Source organism: Notolepis coatsorum, assembly GCF_963971535.1.
Source record: "Notolepis coatsorum genome assembly, chromosome: 6".
NCBI classification, from domain to species: Eukaryota; Metazoa; Chordata; class Actinopteri; order Aulopiformes; family Paralepididae; genus Notolepis; species Notolepis coatsorum.
Genome location: NC_140170.1, coordinates 86888324 through 86907432, shown reverse-complemented (window position 1 = coordinate 86907432; position 19109 = coordinate 86888324). Strand labels below are relative to the sequence as shown.

At 41.6% G+C, this 19109-nt stretch overlaps 1 protein-coding gene across 1 annotated transcript; it reads left to right on the top strand.

Moving 5' to 3' along the window:
* Window positions 1-425: 425 nt before the first annotated feature.
* LOC311230097 (potassium voltage-gated channel subfamily A member 10) lies at window positions 426-2108 on the top strand (the record flags this gene model as incomplete). Its single annotated transcript, XM_084316254.1, has 1 exon — window positions 426-2108. The coding sequence occupies one exon, from the start codon at window positions 426-428 to the stop codon at window positions 2106-2108; it is 1683 nt and encodes a 560-aa protein (XP_084172380.1).
* Between the last annotated feature and the right edge of the window lie 17001 nt (window positions 2109-19109).

Genomic DNA, 19109 nt, shown 5'->3' with positions numbered 1-19109 from the left:
CTACTGTACCTCACACTGGGTTTAGTGTTTGACAGTCAAAGATTTGGCTTGTTGGATAAGAAGTACAGCTTCACATTAAATTGAAAACAACATGCATTTTATTATGTATATATACTGGGGGGTGGGCATCAGTTGGCAAGTTCTCTGCTGACACAATCAGAAACTGGTGAATACTTTCTTTACCCACAAAAACAAAAACATGCAGTATTTAGCGAAATATCACACAATTTAACACATTTCTTTTTCCTTCTCAGGTCAAGAAGAGACTGCCAAATCCTTAGTTAGAGTGCATCTGTCTGAATGATAACCACGAGCAAGGAGGCCCTGCTGGGATCTTCAACGTGGCACTGATTGTGGTGTCCTCCCTGTCTCCCGCCCCCGAGCCAGACTAACAGACAGAGATGTGGCCAGCACCGGGACAGGTGATGGAGGTGCCGCTGGTTAATTTCGAGAACATGGACGACGTTGGCATCAACATGGCCGACCCCAACGACTCTGGGTACCCGACCTCGCCCCCCTCAGACGTTCCGGATCCGAACCGCCTCGTGTCCCCTCGCCAGTCTCCGCACAGGGGTCGACGTGGACGACAGGCCAGTCCGGAGGGCTGTTCACCCTCTACTCCTCCCACGCTGACTAACAAAGGGCATTCCAGCTGTGGCAGTCTGATCTCAAACCTGAAACTCATGATCCAGAGCGAGATATCGCAAAGCGACAGCGTCTTCAGTAGGATGGCTAAGGACTGCTGTGAGAACGAAGAGGAGTTTGAGAAGCAGCCAACAGCAGACCAGAGAGACCAGAAAGTGGTCATCAATATTTCAGGCTTGATGTTTGAAACACAGCTCAGCACCCTCAATCAGTTTCCAGAAACCCTGCTGGGTGACCCCATGAAAAGAATCAATTACTTTGACCCCTTGAAAAATCAGTATTTCTTTGACCGAAATCGCCCCGCTTTCGACGGTATTCTATACTTCTATCAGTCAGGGGGTAGGCTACGCAGGCCAGCCAATGTCCCCTTAGATATTTTTGTAAATGAAATGATTTTCTATGAGTTAGGACATAATGCCATGGAACAGTTCCGTGAGGATGAAGGGTTTGTCAAGGAGCCAGAGGTCCTCTTGCCCACCAATGAGCTCCATCGACAATTCTGGCTCTTGTTTGAATACCCAGAGAGCTCGAGTGCAGCCAAATCTGTGGCATTGGTCTCTGTGTTAGTCATCGTCATCTCCATCTTTATCTTCTGCCTGGAAACTCTGCCAGTGTTCAGGGAGGACGATGACATTTACCAGACTGAAACTCAGCTCGTCAACGGAACCAGTTCTGGCCCTCGTCCGGGCCAGAAGGACGTGCTTGCGTATATCACAGACCCCTTTTTCATTGTGGAAACTATTTGCATCATTTGGTTCTGCTTTGAGCTCGGTGTCCGTTTTGTGGTCTGCCCCAGCAAGAGTGACTTCTTCAATAACATGATGAATATCATTGACATTGTGTCCATATTTCCCTATTTTGTAACCTTGGGAACAGAGCTGGGCACCACGCCTGACGAGGACGTGAACTCCAGTCAGAACATGTCGCTGGCGATCTTACGAATCATACGCCTCGTGCGAGTATTCCGAATATTCAAGCTCTCGCGGCACTCCAAAGGTCTCCAGATCCTGGGACAGACCCTGAAAGCCAGCATGAGGGAGCTCGGACTGCTTATCTTCTTCCTCTTCATCGGGGTCATCCTATTTTCCAGTGCCATCTACTTTGCCGAAGTGGACGAGCCCCAGACCCAGTTCGTTAGCATTCCCGACGGTTTCTGGTGGGCCGTGGTGACGATGACCACGGTGGGGTACGGAGACATGTGCCCCATCACCATAGGAGGCAAGATGGTGGGCACGCTGTGCGCCATCTCTGGCGTCTTGACCATCGCCCTGCCCGTCCCCGTTATCGTGTCTAACTTTAACTATTTCTACCACCGCGAGACAGAGCAGGAGGAGAAAAAGATTTTGGACCAGGCGGCCGATGCTGCCGAGAAAAAAATCGCAGCTGCGAACAAGTATGGTAGCACACCCTCACTGACTAAAAGCAATGGGACCTGGCAGAATGGGAAGAATGACGTGCAATGATTATAACTAATAAAGGCATTAAGCTGGACAAAATCAAACATATCCAACAGTGAGATTCACTGATTACCCCTAATAGGTGATTAGTCTATTGATCGGTTGGTTTGGTCTTAGTCGATCGAGACTTTGTTAGTCGATTAGTAAATTGGTATGCTTTCCCCCCCCCCACGCTAAATGAGTAATTACAAGGACAGCTCTGGTAAGCGTGAGATTTTAAAGAGGTCTTTCAGCATTATTACATGTGGAAAACTGAAATGAAATCAACCAATCGATAAAGTCAACTAAGAATTTATTTAGTCTTAAGGACAGCCCTACCAGTTATCTCAGTTTCTAATAGTTTTGTACTCATTTTGACCATGGCAGCGTTTGTGTATTTAATTACAGTATTAGTAGGCATTACAAGGTATTCATTGAGGCAGCAACATCACAGCGTTGTCTAACCGATCTGCATGTGGATGTGTCAAAGTGCAATTAATACAATTTAGCAGCTAGTTATTATGTCACTTAATCTCAAGACGGGGAGATCTCTACTGAAATGTGGCATCATAAACTTTAATCCGGTGCGATTGTATTTGAAGTGGTCCACTAGGCGATTATTTCACATCGATTAGGCTACGTAGAATAATAGAGCCAATATAGAAAGAGAAGGCAAAGCAAGGTGCACACTTGAGAAAATGGCTCTTGTGGTCTACTTCAGAGAAGAATGCTATTTTAGTCACAGCAGTGAAACGGAAAGCAACATCTGAGCTCATATTACATTACAAGTTCACATTAATCTATACTTTGTCCTACTCAGCGGAATTTAGAAACAACTGGGCATTATTTTCAAGGTCAGGAGAATGGATCTATAGGGGCCCTGCGAAAGGACATCAGTGCACACATTGTGATAGCAGCAAATCTATAGTTGTGAATGAATACACATTATGCTACACAGTACCTTTCCATATGATACAGCATATCAATATATGTGGGTAAATAGTTGGAGTATTGGTGCATCAGCTATTAATCTTACATATATGAAACATCACTCACGAAACTGCTTAATACGTTGTGTATAGTACATGCAGTTGTAGAACGTGTCCATTTCAGTTAAGATCACAATGTGGTTTTGTTTTATGAAAGGGCAGATTTCCATATTCCAAGAGATTCCTACAACAATTATACTAGTTTGAATTTGCACACTTAGCTATTCATAGACTGCTAAAAATATTCACTAAATATGCAATAATATCCTGATTTAACCAATATATAAATGTATAATTTTAAAACCATATCAATATATTGCACTGAAGGTCGTTCTCACAATCTCTTTAGCACTTCCTGAGCTTGCCAACAACAAGGCTCGACAACACCAATCGTTGGCTTATTCAGCGAAAACAGATTGTAGAAAAATATACGTCGATGTCATTATCATACTGTAACTTTGACAGAGACAACAGCAAAGGTTAAGAGTGTTGTGAAGAGGACCTTTGCACTCAAGATAATGGAAACATTTCTCCATCACTTGTGTTCCATGGGATAGTGCTGAAACTAAATATATAGTAAGTAACCATATGTTATTATTAGTAACTGAAAGGTTGACATATTTACTAAATATTATGTAATGTTTTCATCCTATTGTAATCATCATTCTACACCGCATAGTTTGTGAGAATATTATTCAATATTCTCAATTAGAGAATATCAATTAGATTAGTATGTTGCAGTGAATACAACCAATAATTAAACCAGACACTGGCATCATATCATACAACTATAAATTGGTAACATATAATATGCATGTCACATTACAAGCTTTAAAATGTACTGCATACTGTATAAGGAAAAGCAAGTATAGAAAAAGCAATGGATTAACCTGTAAATCATTCGATGTGTTTGAAATATGCAATAATCCTAAAATATGCAATGACTGTGTACTGTGACACGTGTACTTTCCATTCATGGAAACAGCAACCTACAATCAATGCAATGACTTGGCAATAAGTTGTGAGGGTGACATCGGTTAGTCACTTGAATATTCAGCACTTTATTGTTATCTAAGCACTTACTGGTATTATATAGTTATATATGAATATTGTACAGTATACCATCATCATAATTTGCTATATTTTATCTATCTTGTAATGAGTGCCTTTCATTAAACATGTACCCTATTTGTGTGCCGTTATCCATTTGTATAAGACCATAATAACTGAATGATCATCACGCCAAGGAAGACTGTCGCATTTGGGTATGTTGGAAATGTATTTTTAAATTGAATGCATTAGTTTGCTTGATTCAGCTTGTCTCACATATGACACTTTCACTTCTGAGACAGGTTCTGTGTGACACGATTCATCAGGCAAGCCTCAAAGCTCCATTTGTAACTACGGAAGCTTCTTTGTAGGGGGCCAAAGTAATAGTGATGAAAGGAAGTGTAATGCAATCGTCAGCATGTCGTCATTGTCTGATAAAAACCCACATTCGAGTGTTTCTTAACTATTCATTTAAAAGATTATATTACTTTAAAGTAGGGATGCTCGATATTGGCTTTTTTACCGATACCGATATTCCGATATTGTCCAACTCTTAATTTCCGATACCGATATCAACCGATACCGATATATGCAGGGTTTCCCTGTCCAAAAAACTGAATAATTTCAGGTAACTAATAATTTCACTGGATATATATATAACAAATATTGTTATTGTTTTTTTTCTTTTTTTAACCGATACCGATATTTTCCGATATCACATTTTATTGCCGATATCGGCCGATAATATCGGTCGGCCGATAATATCGGACATCCCTACTTTAAAGTTGAGTGTCATGACTCTACGACCAATAAAACCCATTCAGCTCTATGTACAATCCCCCCCCCCCCCCCCCCCCCCCAAAGAAAAGGGATCAACATCAAAATAAATGACTTGGACCTAATGGGTGATTTCCTTCTTTCCTGGAAAAGAAAAGAAAAAGAAAATCAGACTTTTTGGGGATATGTGACAACAACGACTGCCTACTCGTTAGCACTGTGCGTTAGCTGTAATTAACACCTTCTCACTGCAGTCTCTCAAACATTCTCATAGAAGAAATAAAACTGGCTCCCTGCCAAGGCCCAGTCTGAGCATGTGCAGCTGTGTGTGTGTGTGTGTGTGTGTGTGTGTGTGCGTGTGTGCGTGCGTGCGTGCGTGCGTGCGTGCGTGCGTGCGTACGTGCGTGTGTGTGTGTGTGTCCTTAAACACAAACCATATCTAATGAAGACGTCAATTGGACAGAGAGATTGGTTGAAATTAGAGTTGGTACAGTATATCAAAATGGATTATCGTCAAATCATGTGAAAATGGATCACGTGTGGGAAACTTTTCATAGAGAGTGGAGGCTGTTATTTTCCAGGACATGATTTTCAAGAGATTTTAAATAGAATAGTTGAGGAGGACTAAAGAGAACCACGTCATCAGTGCATTATTCTACTTGCACAACTCATGCTTGATCCAAAGACGTGCCAGTGCGGCTGTGTACTTGACAATGCCTTATTTTAAATATACAGAACAAATTAATCATTGATAAGATTATTTATCTTGGCCTCCAAGCTGGGTGTTTCACTTACTGTATGTCTGACTCAAGACTGCCACAAACACTAGTTCTCAAAAACAACCTGTCGATCTGAACGCTGACTAAGTGTGACGTCAACACATGTTTCTTGTGACTGTGGATCTTGTGAGCTTTACCCCCGTCATAACCAGCACAACGAGTCTAATATGATCCGGTCGTGGTTATATAAGATAAGACAGATGCGATAAGATAAGATGGATCTTTATTCATCCCCCACGTGGGGGAAATTAGTGTGTCATACAGGAGAGGAGAGGCACATGGGAACACTTTACTGGAGGCTTTTCTTACCAGTGAGCTGTAATTCTAATTCACAAATGACCCGTCAGCTAAATGGTCTGCCCTTGTGCCCTGCAGATCACTGATTGTGTTGCGGTATCCCAAACACATGAGCGTTTAGGAGGCTATTCTACCATTCAGAGAGACAGGTGGCTCTCACAAGGTCAAACCCAAAGTGACTATTTCATTTATAATTCATGGGCTGTTACGTGGAGAGATCAAACCCAGGCTGCCCCTGATAGGAAGAAACCCATTCGAACACCAGCAAACGGCGCAAATACTGTGACACAGCGAATATATACTGCCACCATTATTGGGTCTATAAACATCCTAGTTCACAGTGAAAAGCTGTGTCCCAATACTTAAAGAGGAACAATGGGCGGCTCACAAAACTAAAGCTCAGACAGTGAATCTCATATCAGTGGATCACGTTACTGTTTTGTCAGCAGACACGCTATAAGTCAATTTCAGAGGTGCACCGCCAGCAGCTTGGATACTGAAGTGTTTGCCCTCCAGAGGGCAAAGTCTCTCGGAGTTTAATCAGAATTGGTGGTATTTGTATTAATACAGCAGCTGTCTATATCACAGGCACGAAACCGACCCACGGCGCACCTGTGCTGCATGTGTACGTGTAGCTGCAGCGAGGCAGCGCTCGGCGAGAGAGGAGGCAGCAGCAGACTAATAGCAGGTGCTGTCCAGAACAACAAGGCTGTAAAACTGTCGAGGTTACTTTTCCTCTTGCCTGCCGCGTCAGACCCATGGAACGCACACAAGCTAAATAAGGTGTCGGTAATCTGTAACAGAATACATTTTAAAATGAGCTGTCCCAGGCCTGCATGTATTTGAGGTACCAGTCGATAAATAATTGTATTATTAGACGGAGGGGAGGGGGGAGAGGGGGATAGAGGGGAGAGTCTTTATATGATATTTTTTTGCATTCCATTTCCTCTACCCATGTTGCTATTTTTATATTTTTTATATACATCTAACAATGGTAGTGATTTTTTTTATGTAATGGTAAGCTACACTAACTACTATGTGATATGAATAGGAGTTAGTGTAGCGTTACATATACAGCCGGGGATCAACAAGGATTATGTTCCAGGGATCAGAGTGTCATGAGTAAAATGTTGCTAACTTATATAGCTAGCTATAAAATCCTTGTCATTTTCGATACAAAACATTTGAAAACACAAGTGGCCATTGCTATAAGAAATGCTCTTTGTTTGTATTTGGCGAGGGGCCATGTGGTAAGTGGGATACTTGTTGCTATGCCAGGCGTGTCCTCAGTCTATAGTCCTCACCTCTGTAATATTATTTGTTGTCCTTCGTGTGTCCATACCACTGTATTAGTGGTTGTAGCCGTGTGTCCTTAGCTCCTACTCATGTGTGGAGGAGAACATCCGTATGCACTTAACTATACTGTAAAAAAAAATATCACAGGAAATTAATTGTATTATTTTACAGATTACGTTTGTTTTTCTACTTTAAGTGTAAATGCCATAAAAATACAGACCTTTTATCAAAATATTAACCATTAAATAAAGGTTGTAATCTGTAAATGTATTTGATTTGACTGTAATTTGACAGTAAGTATTTGGCACAATTTTTTACAGTGTAGGTTAACTGAAATATAGGTGAAACACTAACATGTTAGCTAAGGTAATGTTGGGCAATGAAGCTGCGCTTCCAAAACCTCATGTAAGGAGCGTAATGCCGTGTGAAGTGGTGATTTCAGGAGATGCAGAGGAAGGCGTTGCTAGAAGCAGCTGTTGTTATTTGTGAAAGTGAAAGCGGGACAACGGCAGGCAAGGTGATGATTTTAGGAAATCCAAAGAAGGGCATCGGCTAGAAGCACTACCTGGCCATGCGTCCTACAAAACCTCCCTGCCAGATCATCAGAGTGAGTGAGTGAGTGAGTGAATGAGTGAGTGAGTGAGTGAGTGAGTGAGTGAGTGAGTGAGTGAGTGAGTGAGTGAGTGAGTGAGTGAGTGAGTGAGTGAGTGAGTGAGTGAGTGAGTGAGTGAGTGAGTGAGTGAGTGAGTGAGTGAGTGAGTGAGTGAGTGAGTGAGTGAGTGAGTGGGTGGGTGGGTGAGTGAGTGAGTGAGTGAGTGAGTGAGTGAGTGAGTGAGTGAGTGACCACAATTTGCCACACGTAGCCCACGGCAGGGGTCCTGCATGTTGTGGGAAAGACCCACTGTACCACCTCTGCATCTATAATGGTGTACAGCGACAGTGGCATCAGGTGAGGTCAAATCGTTACTATGACATAGCTGTCGTGTCATACACTACTGTGTAAATGCACTAAGTATATTACAGCCCAACAGCTCCAATACTCAGTGACAGAGCAATCTCTGTGGACTCGATTTAAAATCAAAAATCCAGAATCCAAATCCAAATATCATGATCACCTATGGTAGGCTTATTTTTGGGGCAATTGATTGCATGCCCCTGACTTTGCTGACTGAGAACATTCTGAGCAGGGTTTTGCATTTCTATCATAGCTTCTGTTATTGATTACCTGTGTAATATGATGAAATCCCAAACATTCGATATTGTTGAAAAGGGTATATAATAGCAAACAGTATCTCATATCCGGTCTTATTTTTGGTCGGAAGTTAAACCAAGCGTGTTTGATATCCCATCTGTTCTCTCAGCGGAATGAAGGACAGGTGGATACACCCTGTGTCTTGGTGGGGGTGGTAGAGACTTGTGCAATAGGCATTGTGACACAGTGTGACACAATGTGACCCTCCTCCTTTGGAAAGGCCTGTTAAGGAAGTCACTTTAGAATTATAGTGCCTTTATAATATTTACCCACAATATGTGTGCTGGAGTTCATCTGACATCCCACACAAATATATAAAAAACTGTCCTGAATGTCAAGGAAATTCTGTATGCTTCCTGTATGTTGACACCGGTTTAGCAAGACATAATACTGGAGCAATTGAAAAAGGTTTATCTAAAAATAGTCTTGCATCCAGACCTATCTCCACATTACAGCTGTGCAACCTCCAGTGGTGGAAGAAGTTCCTTCCTATGTAAGTAAAAGTAGAAATAATCCAGTAAAAATAAATGTCCTCCATTCAAATTCGACTTAAGTAAAAGTAGAGAAGTATTTGCTATTTACCTTAATATGCAATACAAGACACTTTCTGTAAACATTTACTATTTTATTTGATCTTACCTCATTTTATATTTTATCTTACTACTACTACTACTTGTTATTGAACACACACACAAACACACACGCACCCTGCACTCAGGGAGCGAAATTAACTTTTTGACTCACCGACCAGTGGCGGGTAGATGGGAAGAGTCTACCCGCCAAGCATATTTCTTACCTGCCAAATTTTTTTTGATTAAAAATATATATATATATATTTTATATAAAAAAAATTTTTTAAATAAAATATATATTATATAATCATACTTGTAGTTGTATTATCTGCGAGACATCGCCACCACGCAATAAGTCAAAATGCTTGCTATCTGCAAACAGCTCCACTGTCTGTGTGTATACTTGAGTAGCCTCCAGCTCCAGCAAGGATTCTCCGGCCCTGCAGCTAGACCCTATATTCAGCTAGACCCTACATTCAGCATGCAAGGATTCTCCGGCGATGCAGCTGGACCCTATTTAGAACGTTACGGTTCTTTTGTCAAATCACATTCAACATGCCCTCAGCTAGAATACGCATTCAATCAATGTTATAAGACATTGATATCAGGAGCTATCTGTAGCTACTGCTAGCCCGGTAGATAACAAGACAATTTAGTTTACTGGGACAGATGGATCTAACGCGAGCTAGCTAAGCTAGCTAACAAGGGAACGGAGGTATTATGCACTCGACTAGACTATTGCTGGAGCATTTGTTGATATCAGCAGCTATCAGTAGCTAGCCAGCTAGATACCGTTAGACAATGCATCGTCATGTATTAAACTAAAAGTGAATAGTTGACTGGGTCATTGTTTAAACCGTAACGTTAGCTCATGGAGGTCCGATATAGACTAGAGCAGACGGAAGTAAACAAGCCAAATGATAGCTTCCGATTGGTCATTTGCTTTTTTTTCCTCATGAAACCAGTCACGTCACTCTACTGTGATTGGACCGTTGACTTGAGTGCGATGTGGGACTTGTAGTTCGGCGGAGAAAAAAAAGACGAGCGGCTATAATATGTACTCGCACAAGAGTATTGTTATGAACTACACGTCTACACGCCACACGGCGGGCAGCCCTCTAAGTGTCATGCGCCAAAGGTAAAAACAGACCGCCCCTGGCGGGCGGCGGGCTTTAGTTTCGGTCCCTGCCTGCACTGCACCTTAACATGCACATACACTATACGCAACACTTGTAAATAATTGACTATTTAATTTGATCCTACTACTACTACTTATTGTTACCATTCTTGTATTCATTGTTGTTTCTTAATTGTGCATTGTTGAGTCTGAGCTCGAAACACAAAAATGTCATTACCTGCAATGCCCCTGTATTGTTGTGTTTGACAAATAAAGAACTTGAACTTCCTCGACTCATGTTAAAGTGGCATGTGGTCCAGTTATGCTGCTCTGATTAAAGATCATGTTAAAGGGCGCCAGGGTGGCGCACCGCGTACAGCACTGCGGCCGTCCCGGGTTCGACTCCCGGACCCAGCGACCTTTGCCGAATGTCTTCCCCCATCTATCCTCCCATATTTCCTCTCTCTCTCTACCGGACTGCCCGGGAAAAAAACAATAAAAATATCTACCAGGGCGGCTGGGTAGCGCAGCAGACTAAGCGCTCGCCTACCACCGCAGAGACACTGGGATCGAATCCAGCTGTCAGCGGTACCTCCGGCTTGGTCAGTCGTCCCTACTAACACAATTGGCAGTGTTAGCGGGTGGGAAGCCGGTGGGGTATGTATCCTGGTCGTTGTAAACAGCGACTCCTACTGGTCGGCCGGGGCGCCTGCTCAGCAGGGAAGGGATCTGGTGTAGTGGGGGAGGTAGTGTGATCCTCCCACGCGTTACACTCCCCCAGTGAGAGTCCTCGCTGTCAGGTGAAAAGAAGCGGCTGGCTGACTCCACATGTATCGGAGGAGGCATGTGATAGTCTTCAACCCTCCCTAGGCCGGCAAGTGGGGGGGAAATGCGCACAACGACCAGGAAGGGAATTGGCATAATGACTAAATTGGGATGGGAGAAAAATACGAAAAAAGGGGGGAGAAAAAATGTATTAAAAAAATTTAATAAAATCTACCAAAAACATAATTAGAAAAAAAAATCATGTTAAAGTGGTAGCTATGTGGTCCAGATATGCTGCTCTGATTACGTCCTCTGAGTTGACAGGCTTCAAATGTGAAAGTATATAATCTTCATACATTTAGTGGAGTAAATGTACAATATTTCCTTTGAAATGTAGTGGAGTGGTAAAAGTATAAAGTTCTCTAAAATTTAAATACTCAGGTAAAGCAGCTCAAAATTGTACTTAAGTACTTGAGTAAAAATACTTCAGATACACAGCTATAGTTCCAGAAGGATTTTTGCCTATGGTCTTTTACCATAGGAGTTTCTCAAGGTAGTGGGTTTATATGGTTCCATGCAGGGACCGAAACTAAAGCCCGCCGCCCGCCAGGGGCGGGCTGTTTTTACCTTTGGCGCATGACACTTAGAGGGCTGCCCGCCGTGTGGCGTGTAGACGTGTAGTTCATAACTTCATAACGATACTCTTGTGCGAGTACAGATTATAGCCGCTCGTCTTTTTTTTCTCCGCCGCGAGATCGTTAAAAAACTACAAGTCCCACATCGCACTAGGTCCAATCACAGTAGAGTGACGTGACTGGTTTCATGAGAAAAAAAGCAAATGACCAATCGGAAGCTATCATTTTGGCTTGTTTACTTCATCTGCTCTAGACAGTCTATATCGGACCTCCAAGAGCTAACGTTACTGTTTAAACAATGACCCAGTCAACTATTCACTTTTAGTTTAATACATGACGAGGCATTGTCTAACGGTATCTAGCTGGCTAGCTACTGATAGCTGCTGATATCAACAAATGCTCCAGCAATAGTCTACTCGAGTGCATAATACCTCCGGTCCCTCGTTAGCTAGCTTAGCTAGCTCACGTTGATCCATATGTCCCAGTAAACTAAATTGTCTTAACGTTATCTACCGGGCTAGCAGTAGCTACAGATAGCTCCTGATATCAATGTCTTATAACATTGATTGAATGCGTATTCTAGCTGAGGGCATGTTGAATGTGATTTGACAAAAGAACGGTAACGTTATAAATAGGTCCAGCTGCATCGCCGGAGAATCCTTGCATGCTGAATGTAGGGTCTAGCTGAATATAGGGTCTAGCTGCAGGGCCGGAGAATCCTTGCTGGAGCTGGAGGCTACTCAAGTATACACACAGACAGTGGAGCTGTTTGCAGATAGCAAGCATTTTGACTTATTGCGTGGTGGCGATGTCTCGCAGATAATACAACTACAAGTATGATTATATAATATATATTTTATTTAAATTTTTTTTTTTATATAAAATATATATATATTTTTTTTTAATCAAAAAAAAATTTGGCAGGTAAGAAATATGCTTGGCGGGTAGACTCTTCCCATCTACCCGCCACTGGCCGGTGAGTCAAAAAGTTAATTTCGCTCCCTGGTTCCATGTCAATTGGTCTGACATTTGACGGGGGCAGAGTTGAACATAACTAAATCGACGTTTTTACATTTGACAAAAACGAGAAAATAAATGATGGGTACAAGACTGTGTACTTAACGCAAAATGACATCTTTCCAGGAAAGGGTTAATTGCAAGTCTCAAGCAATCTCTGCGGAGCTGAGAGGATGACGTTATGAAACCAAAATAGTCAAAATAAGAGACATAATACATTATTTATTTTACACCTTGTTTTGAACATTGTAGTTTTCATGTTTTTAACAATTTATTGGTGGCTAAAATGAAAACAAAGATGACAGTGAATGCTGCAATAACCAACAGGAATACAAATGGCTACCAACTTCAGAGCAGCTGTGCTCTTGTGATTGGGCGAAGATTGGCAAGGCTTATCTTTGCTTATGGGTAAATGGTAAATTGTTGTTCCTCACATTTGACCTATTCACTCACACATTCACACACCGGCGGCGGAGGCAACCATGCAAGATGCCAACCTGCTCATTGGGAGCAGTTAGGTGTTAAGTGTCTTGCTCAATCAGAGACGTTGGAAGGGGGGGTGCGGTAGCACACCCTAGTGGCAGCTTCAGTTACTGCTCAAAACGGTATTTTTATATACTGTAACATTATTTTATAAGTTTCTCCTGCTCAAAGCACTTCACCATTACACTGTACACAATCATACGTGTAAAACTGACAAGATTGCAGCAGAGAAGATTTTCGAGTGACAGGTGAAACAACAAATTTAAACCATATCTGTTTACTTATAAACTGAAATAAATAATAATAAATAAATATAAATCTGATGACACTCAGGTCTATCTCCCCATGAAACCCAACAATATAAACAATCTTGACAGTCTTCGTTCCTGCCTAGACGACATCAAATGCTGGATGGCACACAATTTTCTACAGCTCAATCAGTCAAAATGTGAAATCCTCCTTTTCGGCCCTCCGAACCAAACCAGTGTCATTGCCAGCAGCCTGGGTAACCTGTCTCCCCTAGTCAAGCCCTTTGTTAAAAACCTGGGCGTGCTCTTTGACCCCGAGTTTTCCTTCAATAGGCAGGTAAACTCGGTGGTGAAGGGGTGCTTTTTCCAGCTCCGGTCCATAGCCAAGATCAAGGCCATTCTCTCCCCCTCAGACCTGGAAAGAGTAATTCACGCCTTCATATCCTCACGCTTAGACTACTGTAACTCCCTGTACCTGGGGCTAAATAAATCCACCATAGCCCGTCTACAACTCCCCCAAAACGCTGCCGCTAGACTGCTCACAGGTACCCGGAAGAGAGCTCACATCACCCCTGTACTTGCCTCCCTCCACTGGCTCCCGGTGCGCTTTAGAATAGACTTCAAGGTCCTCTTATTGATTTATAAAGCCCTAAATGGTAAAGCCCCTGCTTACCTATAGCAGACCTCCTCACCCCCTATACCAGGGCTATTCAACTGGCGGCCCGCGGGCCGGATCTGACCGGCCCGCCAAAGATTACATGATAATAAAAAAAAAAGAAAAAAAAGAAAAAAGAAAAAGAAAATTAATATTTTTTCTTTTTTTTTTACTTTTTTCTTTTCATGTCAACGTTAACACGCACAATTGAGCCAAAAGTCACTCAATTAATGACAGATTTCATTGATAAATTGAGGGAAAACTTTGCAAGTCGATTTGATGAATTTGACATGTCCAGAGAATTGATGCATTTTGTGAGCAACCCATTTGCCAATGTAGCTGCTATTTCCACAAAAGGACAAGAGTTCCTTGCATCACTTCACATTGATGAAGGTCTCCTGCAACTTGAAATAATTGACATGCAAGCATCATCTGCTCTGAAGCAGGCACTTGAGAATGAATCCACCACAACATTTTGGATAAAGTGTATTCATGTCAAGACATTCCCCAAAATAAAAACGCTGGCAATATCTGTGCTAACAATGTTTGGCTCAACATACACCTGTGAATCCAGTTTCTCTCACATGAATGCCATTAAAACAAGCAACGTGCCTCCTTGACAAATGAGCATTTGCATCACTGTTTGCGGGTAGCCCTCACTTCCTATGAACCCTCTTTCTCTGCCATTGCCCAGTCAAAGAAGTGCAATCGCTCTCATTAGATGTGTGTATGTAGGCTAGGCCTGTCTGCCCCCCACCCCCCTGATGTTTGAGAGTTAAGAGTGGACAATAAGTGCTAATAAGATGCTGTGATTTGCTGTTGTTGCACAGACATGAAGCACTTTTTCATAAGCTCAGCTGCACTATAAATGTGTTTTTTTGTTCAAGTGTTGATGTTAGAATGTTCAGATGCACATCATGCACTTGTTTGTTTTTTATTTTATTTTTATATTGAAATGTTGAAGAGGAGATGTTGCAGTTGTTGCACAGTCATAAATGAAGCACTTTCTGCAGGAGATGTTGCAGATGTGGCACATAAATGAAGCACTTTTTTTGAAAAGTATACTACTTTTGCAATGTAGTTAAATAAAAGTTGTGAAAATGTGGTTGCGTGTTGTGTCAAGTGTACATATATTCATAGCACGGGGAGGCGCCGTGGCAGTCCGGCCCCTGGCCCCTTGGGTTTCTGACAATGTGACAATTTAGTTGAATAGCCCTGCCCTATACCAACGCCAGGGCCCTCAGATCGGCTGATAAAGGTCTCCTAACCACTCGTAGGTCTAACTTCAAGTCTAGGGGGGGACGTGATTTTGCGGTCGCAGCCCCTGACCTCTGGAACAGCATCCCCATGTCCATTAAATCTGCCCCCTCCATCGAGTCTTTTAAATCAAAACTCAAAACCCACCTATATCGCCTGGCCTTCCCTGACTCACTTTGACTCTTGCTGTACTTGTTGACGTGTTGTTCTGTTTTTCCTTTGTCTATCCGTTGATTTTATTTTATTTTTCTGTTTATTTTATACTTTTCTTTGTACTTAGCTTAGCTATGTGAAGCACTTTGGTTGACAAGCGTCATGTTTAAACGTGCTATACAAATAGATTTGATTGATTGATTGATTGATAAAATCTGTTAAAATGTGAGTAACAAATTGTAACGCTTTCGATAAAAGCACTATATAAAAAAACAGCCATTTACCATTTACCATTTATTGCTTTCAGAGGCAACGAACGTTCCTCTCACTCGCCTCCCTGCCACGTTGTCATTTTGATTTAAAAAAAGACATTACAATTCACTATAGTAGGCTATTCAGTATAGTAGGCTATTTCAAAGCTGTTCTGAACAATGTACGTCTCACTCCCTCACGCCATTTTCATTTAAAAGGACATTAGAAATCACGCTAAAGGCAGTCTATAAATATATATATATTTTTATCTCAGAAAGGCTGCACCCCCTGCCGATTTAAAGTTCCAACGTCTCTGTGCTCAAGGACACTTCAACACACTACCCTGGAGGAGCGGGAATTGAACCGGGAGCCTCTGGATTACCAGACAACTGCTCTACCTCCCAAGCCACTGTTGCCCCTGTAGTAGTTAACATGGAAACAAGTACTTATGATATAAAACACATAAAAAACATTTACCTTTATTGGTTGTAACAGTATAATAATTCAATAATCCGTCATTATGAACCTACACAATACGGGTTGGCTGTAATACTAGTTTTGATATTCAATGGGTGGCTACAATCACAGGTGGAACCTCACTCCCCAGGTCTTTCAGAGGACAGTATAACAGCCTGAATGTTACTTGGAGTTGTATCTCCATGTGCATGAGATAACAAATTAGGTCATACCTCAATAAAGGTATAATAAATATAGTGAGGTCAATAAAACAACTTTTTATCAGAGGAATTACACTATATTACCTGACTATCAAGGGGTAAAATTGTAAATCATCGTTATCAGACTGTGAAATGTTGACCTCCATATGGATGTAATGATTAAGTCATGGGATCGTTAGTATGTCGTATGTACAAATACGATGATAAAAGAAGGGTAGGAAACTAACTTGTATCATACCAGCCCAACAAAAAAATCACCAGCCACTTTCCACCAGCCAAATTGAAGTTTAAACAGTCTGTCTGTTGACGCGTGAAAGTGTCCAGGAGGCCTATGGACAGAGCGGGGCAGGTTGGAGCAACTTGGAGGTGTTCATTTCCCATCTTGGTTAACAAGTAACAGTATTTCTTTCATCAGTGACGTCATAGGGGAACTCCTGCGATCCCGATACAACTCTCAATAGCCAGACTTTGTTACTGAAAACTCTTCAATTATTCAACTGACATTTTGGTCTACTTCAATAATTCAGAGTGGTTTAAGAGAAGTAGTTTGGGATGACCTGTCCACAATATAACAAGTAAAACATTATGATTATTCCCATATCACCATGAGAAATCAATCAGGGTAAGCAGCGTGTGTCTCCAAGACAAAAAGATTGTTAAAACGGGAAGTGAAATGGTCAAGCATCATGTACAACACAGTACAGCCAATCTATCGTTTTTCGAGATATAAAGATGTCTCTCTATAACCCCAGAAGCCTCTACAGTGCACCTCCAGAGTCATGTGGCTAATGATTCAAGGATATAAAGATGTATGACCTGTGTGCAGCGGCTGCTCGGCTGCGGAGCACCCGACGCTGGAGGTCAATGGCCAGACCTTGTGGGACGAAACGTGAGTCTCACATTTGTCCTGCTTAACGCCCATGAAAAATGAAGCAGGTGACCTGAAGCAGCCTATCACCCGGGATCACATGAAGACCATGGCCTTCAGAGGCCCGCAGGCTGCTCTGCGCATCTGAGACCATAGTGATTATAGTTTTGTATTTTATTTTTTTTATTATTTTTTAAACAAACACATAAACAAACATGACAACACACTATTAGATATACAAGCATTGTTAACAGTGCACATCAAATTAAATCACCGTTTAAATAAATGTCTTATACAAGATATGCCCCTAATACCTGCTATCTATTCCCCTACATACATATGCTCTTGCTCGCACCCCCCACCCTGGACCCCCCAATGGATAATCCATCCATTATCATTCGCTCCTAACCAGACACTACCATTATATGCTAGCTTTTATTCTCTCCACCACTTCTAACCACATTGTCAATTTGGATTCATTGAGACCCAAAATTCTTGCTGTAGATATTTCTAGATAAATCACATCGAGATATGTAAGAATCCAGACCTTTCGGCAAATTTTTTCCGGTTGAATCCATCGTGATGCTATCAGTTTTTTAGCCACTGTAATACCAGATAAAACCAATCTCTTTAGCTGTGGATGTACTGCATACTCAAAAACATCATTCAGCAGTAATACAGAGGGGTGTACAGGTATATTCAGAATTAAGAGATTTGATAATTGCTGGGTCACTTCTTTCCAGAATATCTTAACTGGTGGGCAGTCCCAGTACATGTGCATAAATGTCCCCTCGTCCCCATTTGTACATAAGGAGCATTTGGAGTCTTGTTTAAGACCCATTCTGTTCAGTCTTATAGGAGTCAAGTATGTCCTATGAATATAGTTAAGATTGATTTGTTGATGGTCCGGGTTCCTTGATGCAAGTCGAACATTTGCCCAGGCTTCTTGCCAATCAAAATCTATTTCCAGGTCTGGTATATCCCTCCTCCAAATAGAGTCTAGGTGGAGGGTTTCATACGAGGCCGTTAGTAATTGATGATAAAAATCTGATACAAAACCTCTCAATGTCTCTCTTTCATAGAAAGATTTGTGGTATCTGTGGTGTGCAATTGGTATCCTTAATGGAACACCTTGAGACTTCAAACATAACAATAATTGTGCGTAAAAAAAATATGTGGAACCGGTGAGATTAAATCTTTTTTCTATTTCATCATAACTACAAATACCCTGTTTGTTGAAAACATCTCCTAATGTATGTATGTCTTGCTTTTCCCATCTAGGGAATCTTATAGGTCGTTTTCCAATCAGGAGTGCATTGTTATTGAATAAGGGAGTATGATTATGCCATTTATGTGGGTTAGAATATTTTTTTTTGTGTTTCACGCCATATCCGGATCGCATGTGTAATTATGGGGTCAAATTTCAGTTTGCATTGCTTAATTGATATTTTGGTGTATACTATGTCCTGCAGTCTCTGTGGTGCTACTATATTTACTTCTACATTTCTCCAGGATACTGATGCTTGGGGTTCAAACCAGGTTGTCAGTGGTCTTAAAGTGTACGCCTTAAAATAGTGGAAAAAATTTGGAATTGCCATCCCTCCGTCGGCTTTGTTTCTCTGTGCGGTGGATCTTTTTATACGTGGTGGTTTGTTATTCCAAATAAATTTATATGCGGAAGAGTGTAATTTTTTCCAGTAACCATCTGGAGGGGGTAACGGAAGCATTGAGCTGATGAAGTTGATTCTAGGTAAGACATCCATCTTAACTATTGAAACCCGTGCCTGTACTGAGTTTTTAAGTTTTGACCACCTGTCAAAGTCGTATTTGATTTTATTTTGGATTTCTATGTAATTGTGTTTCACAGTTTGGCTTATGGTAGGGAATAC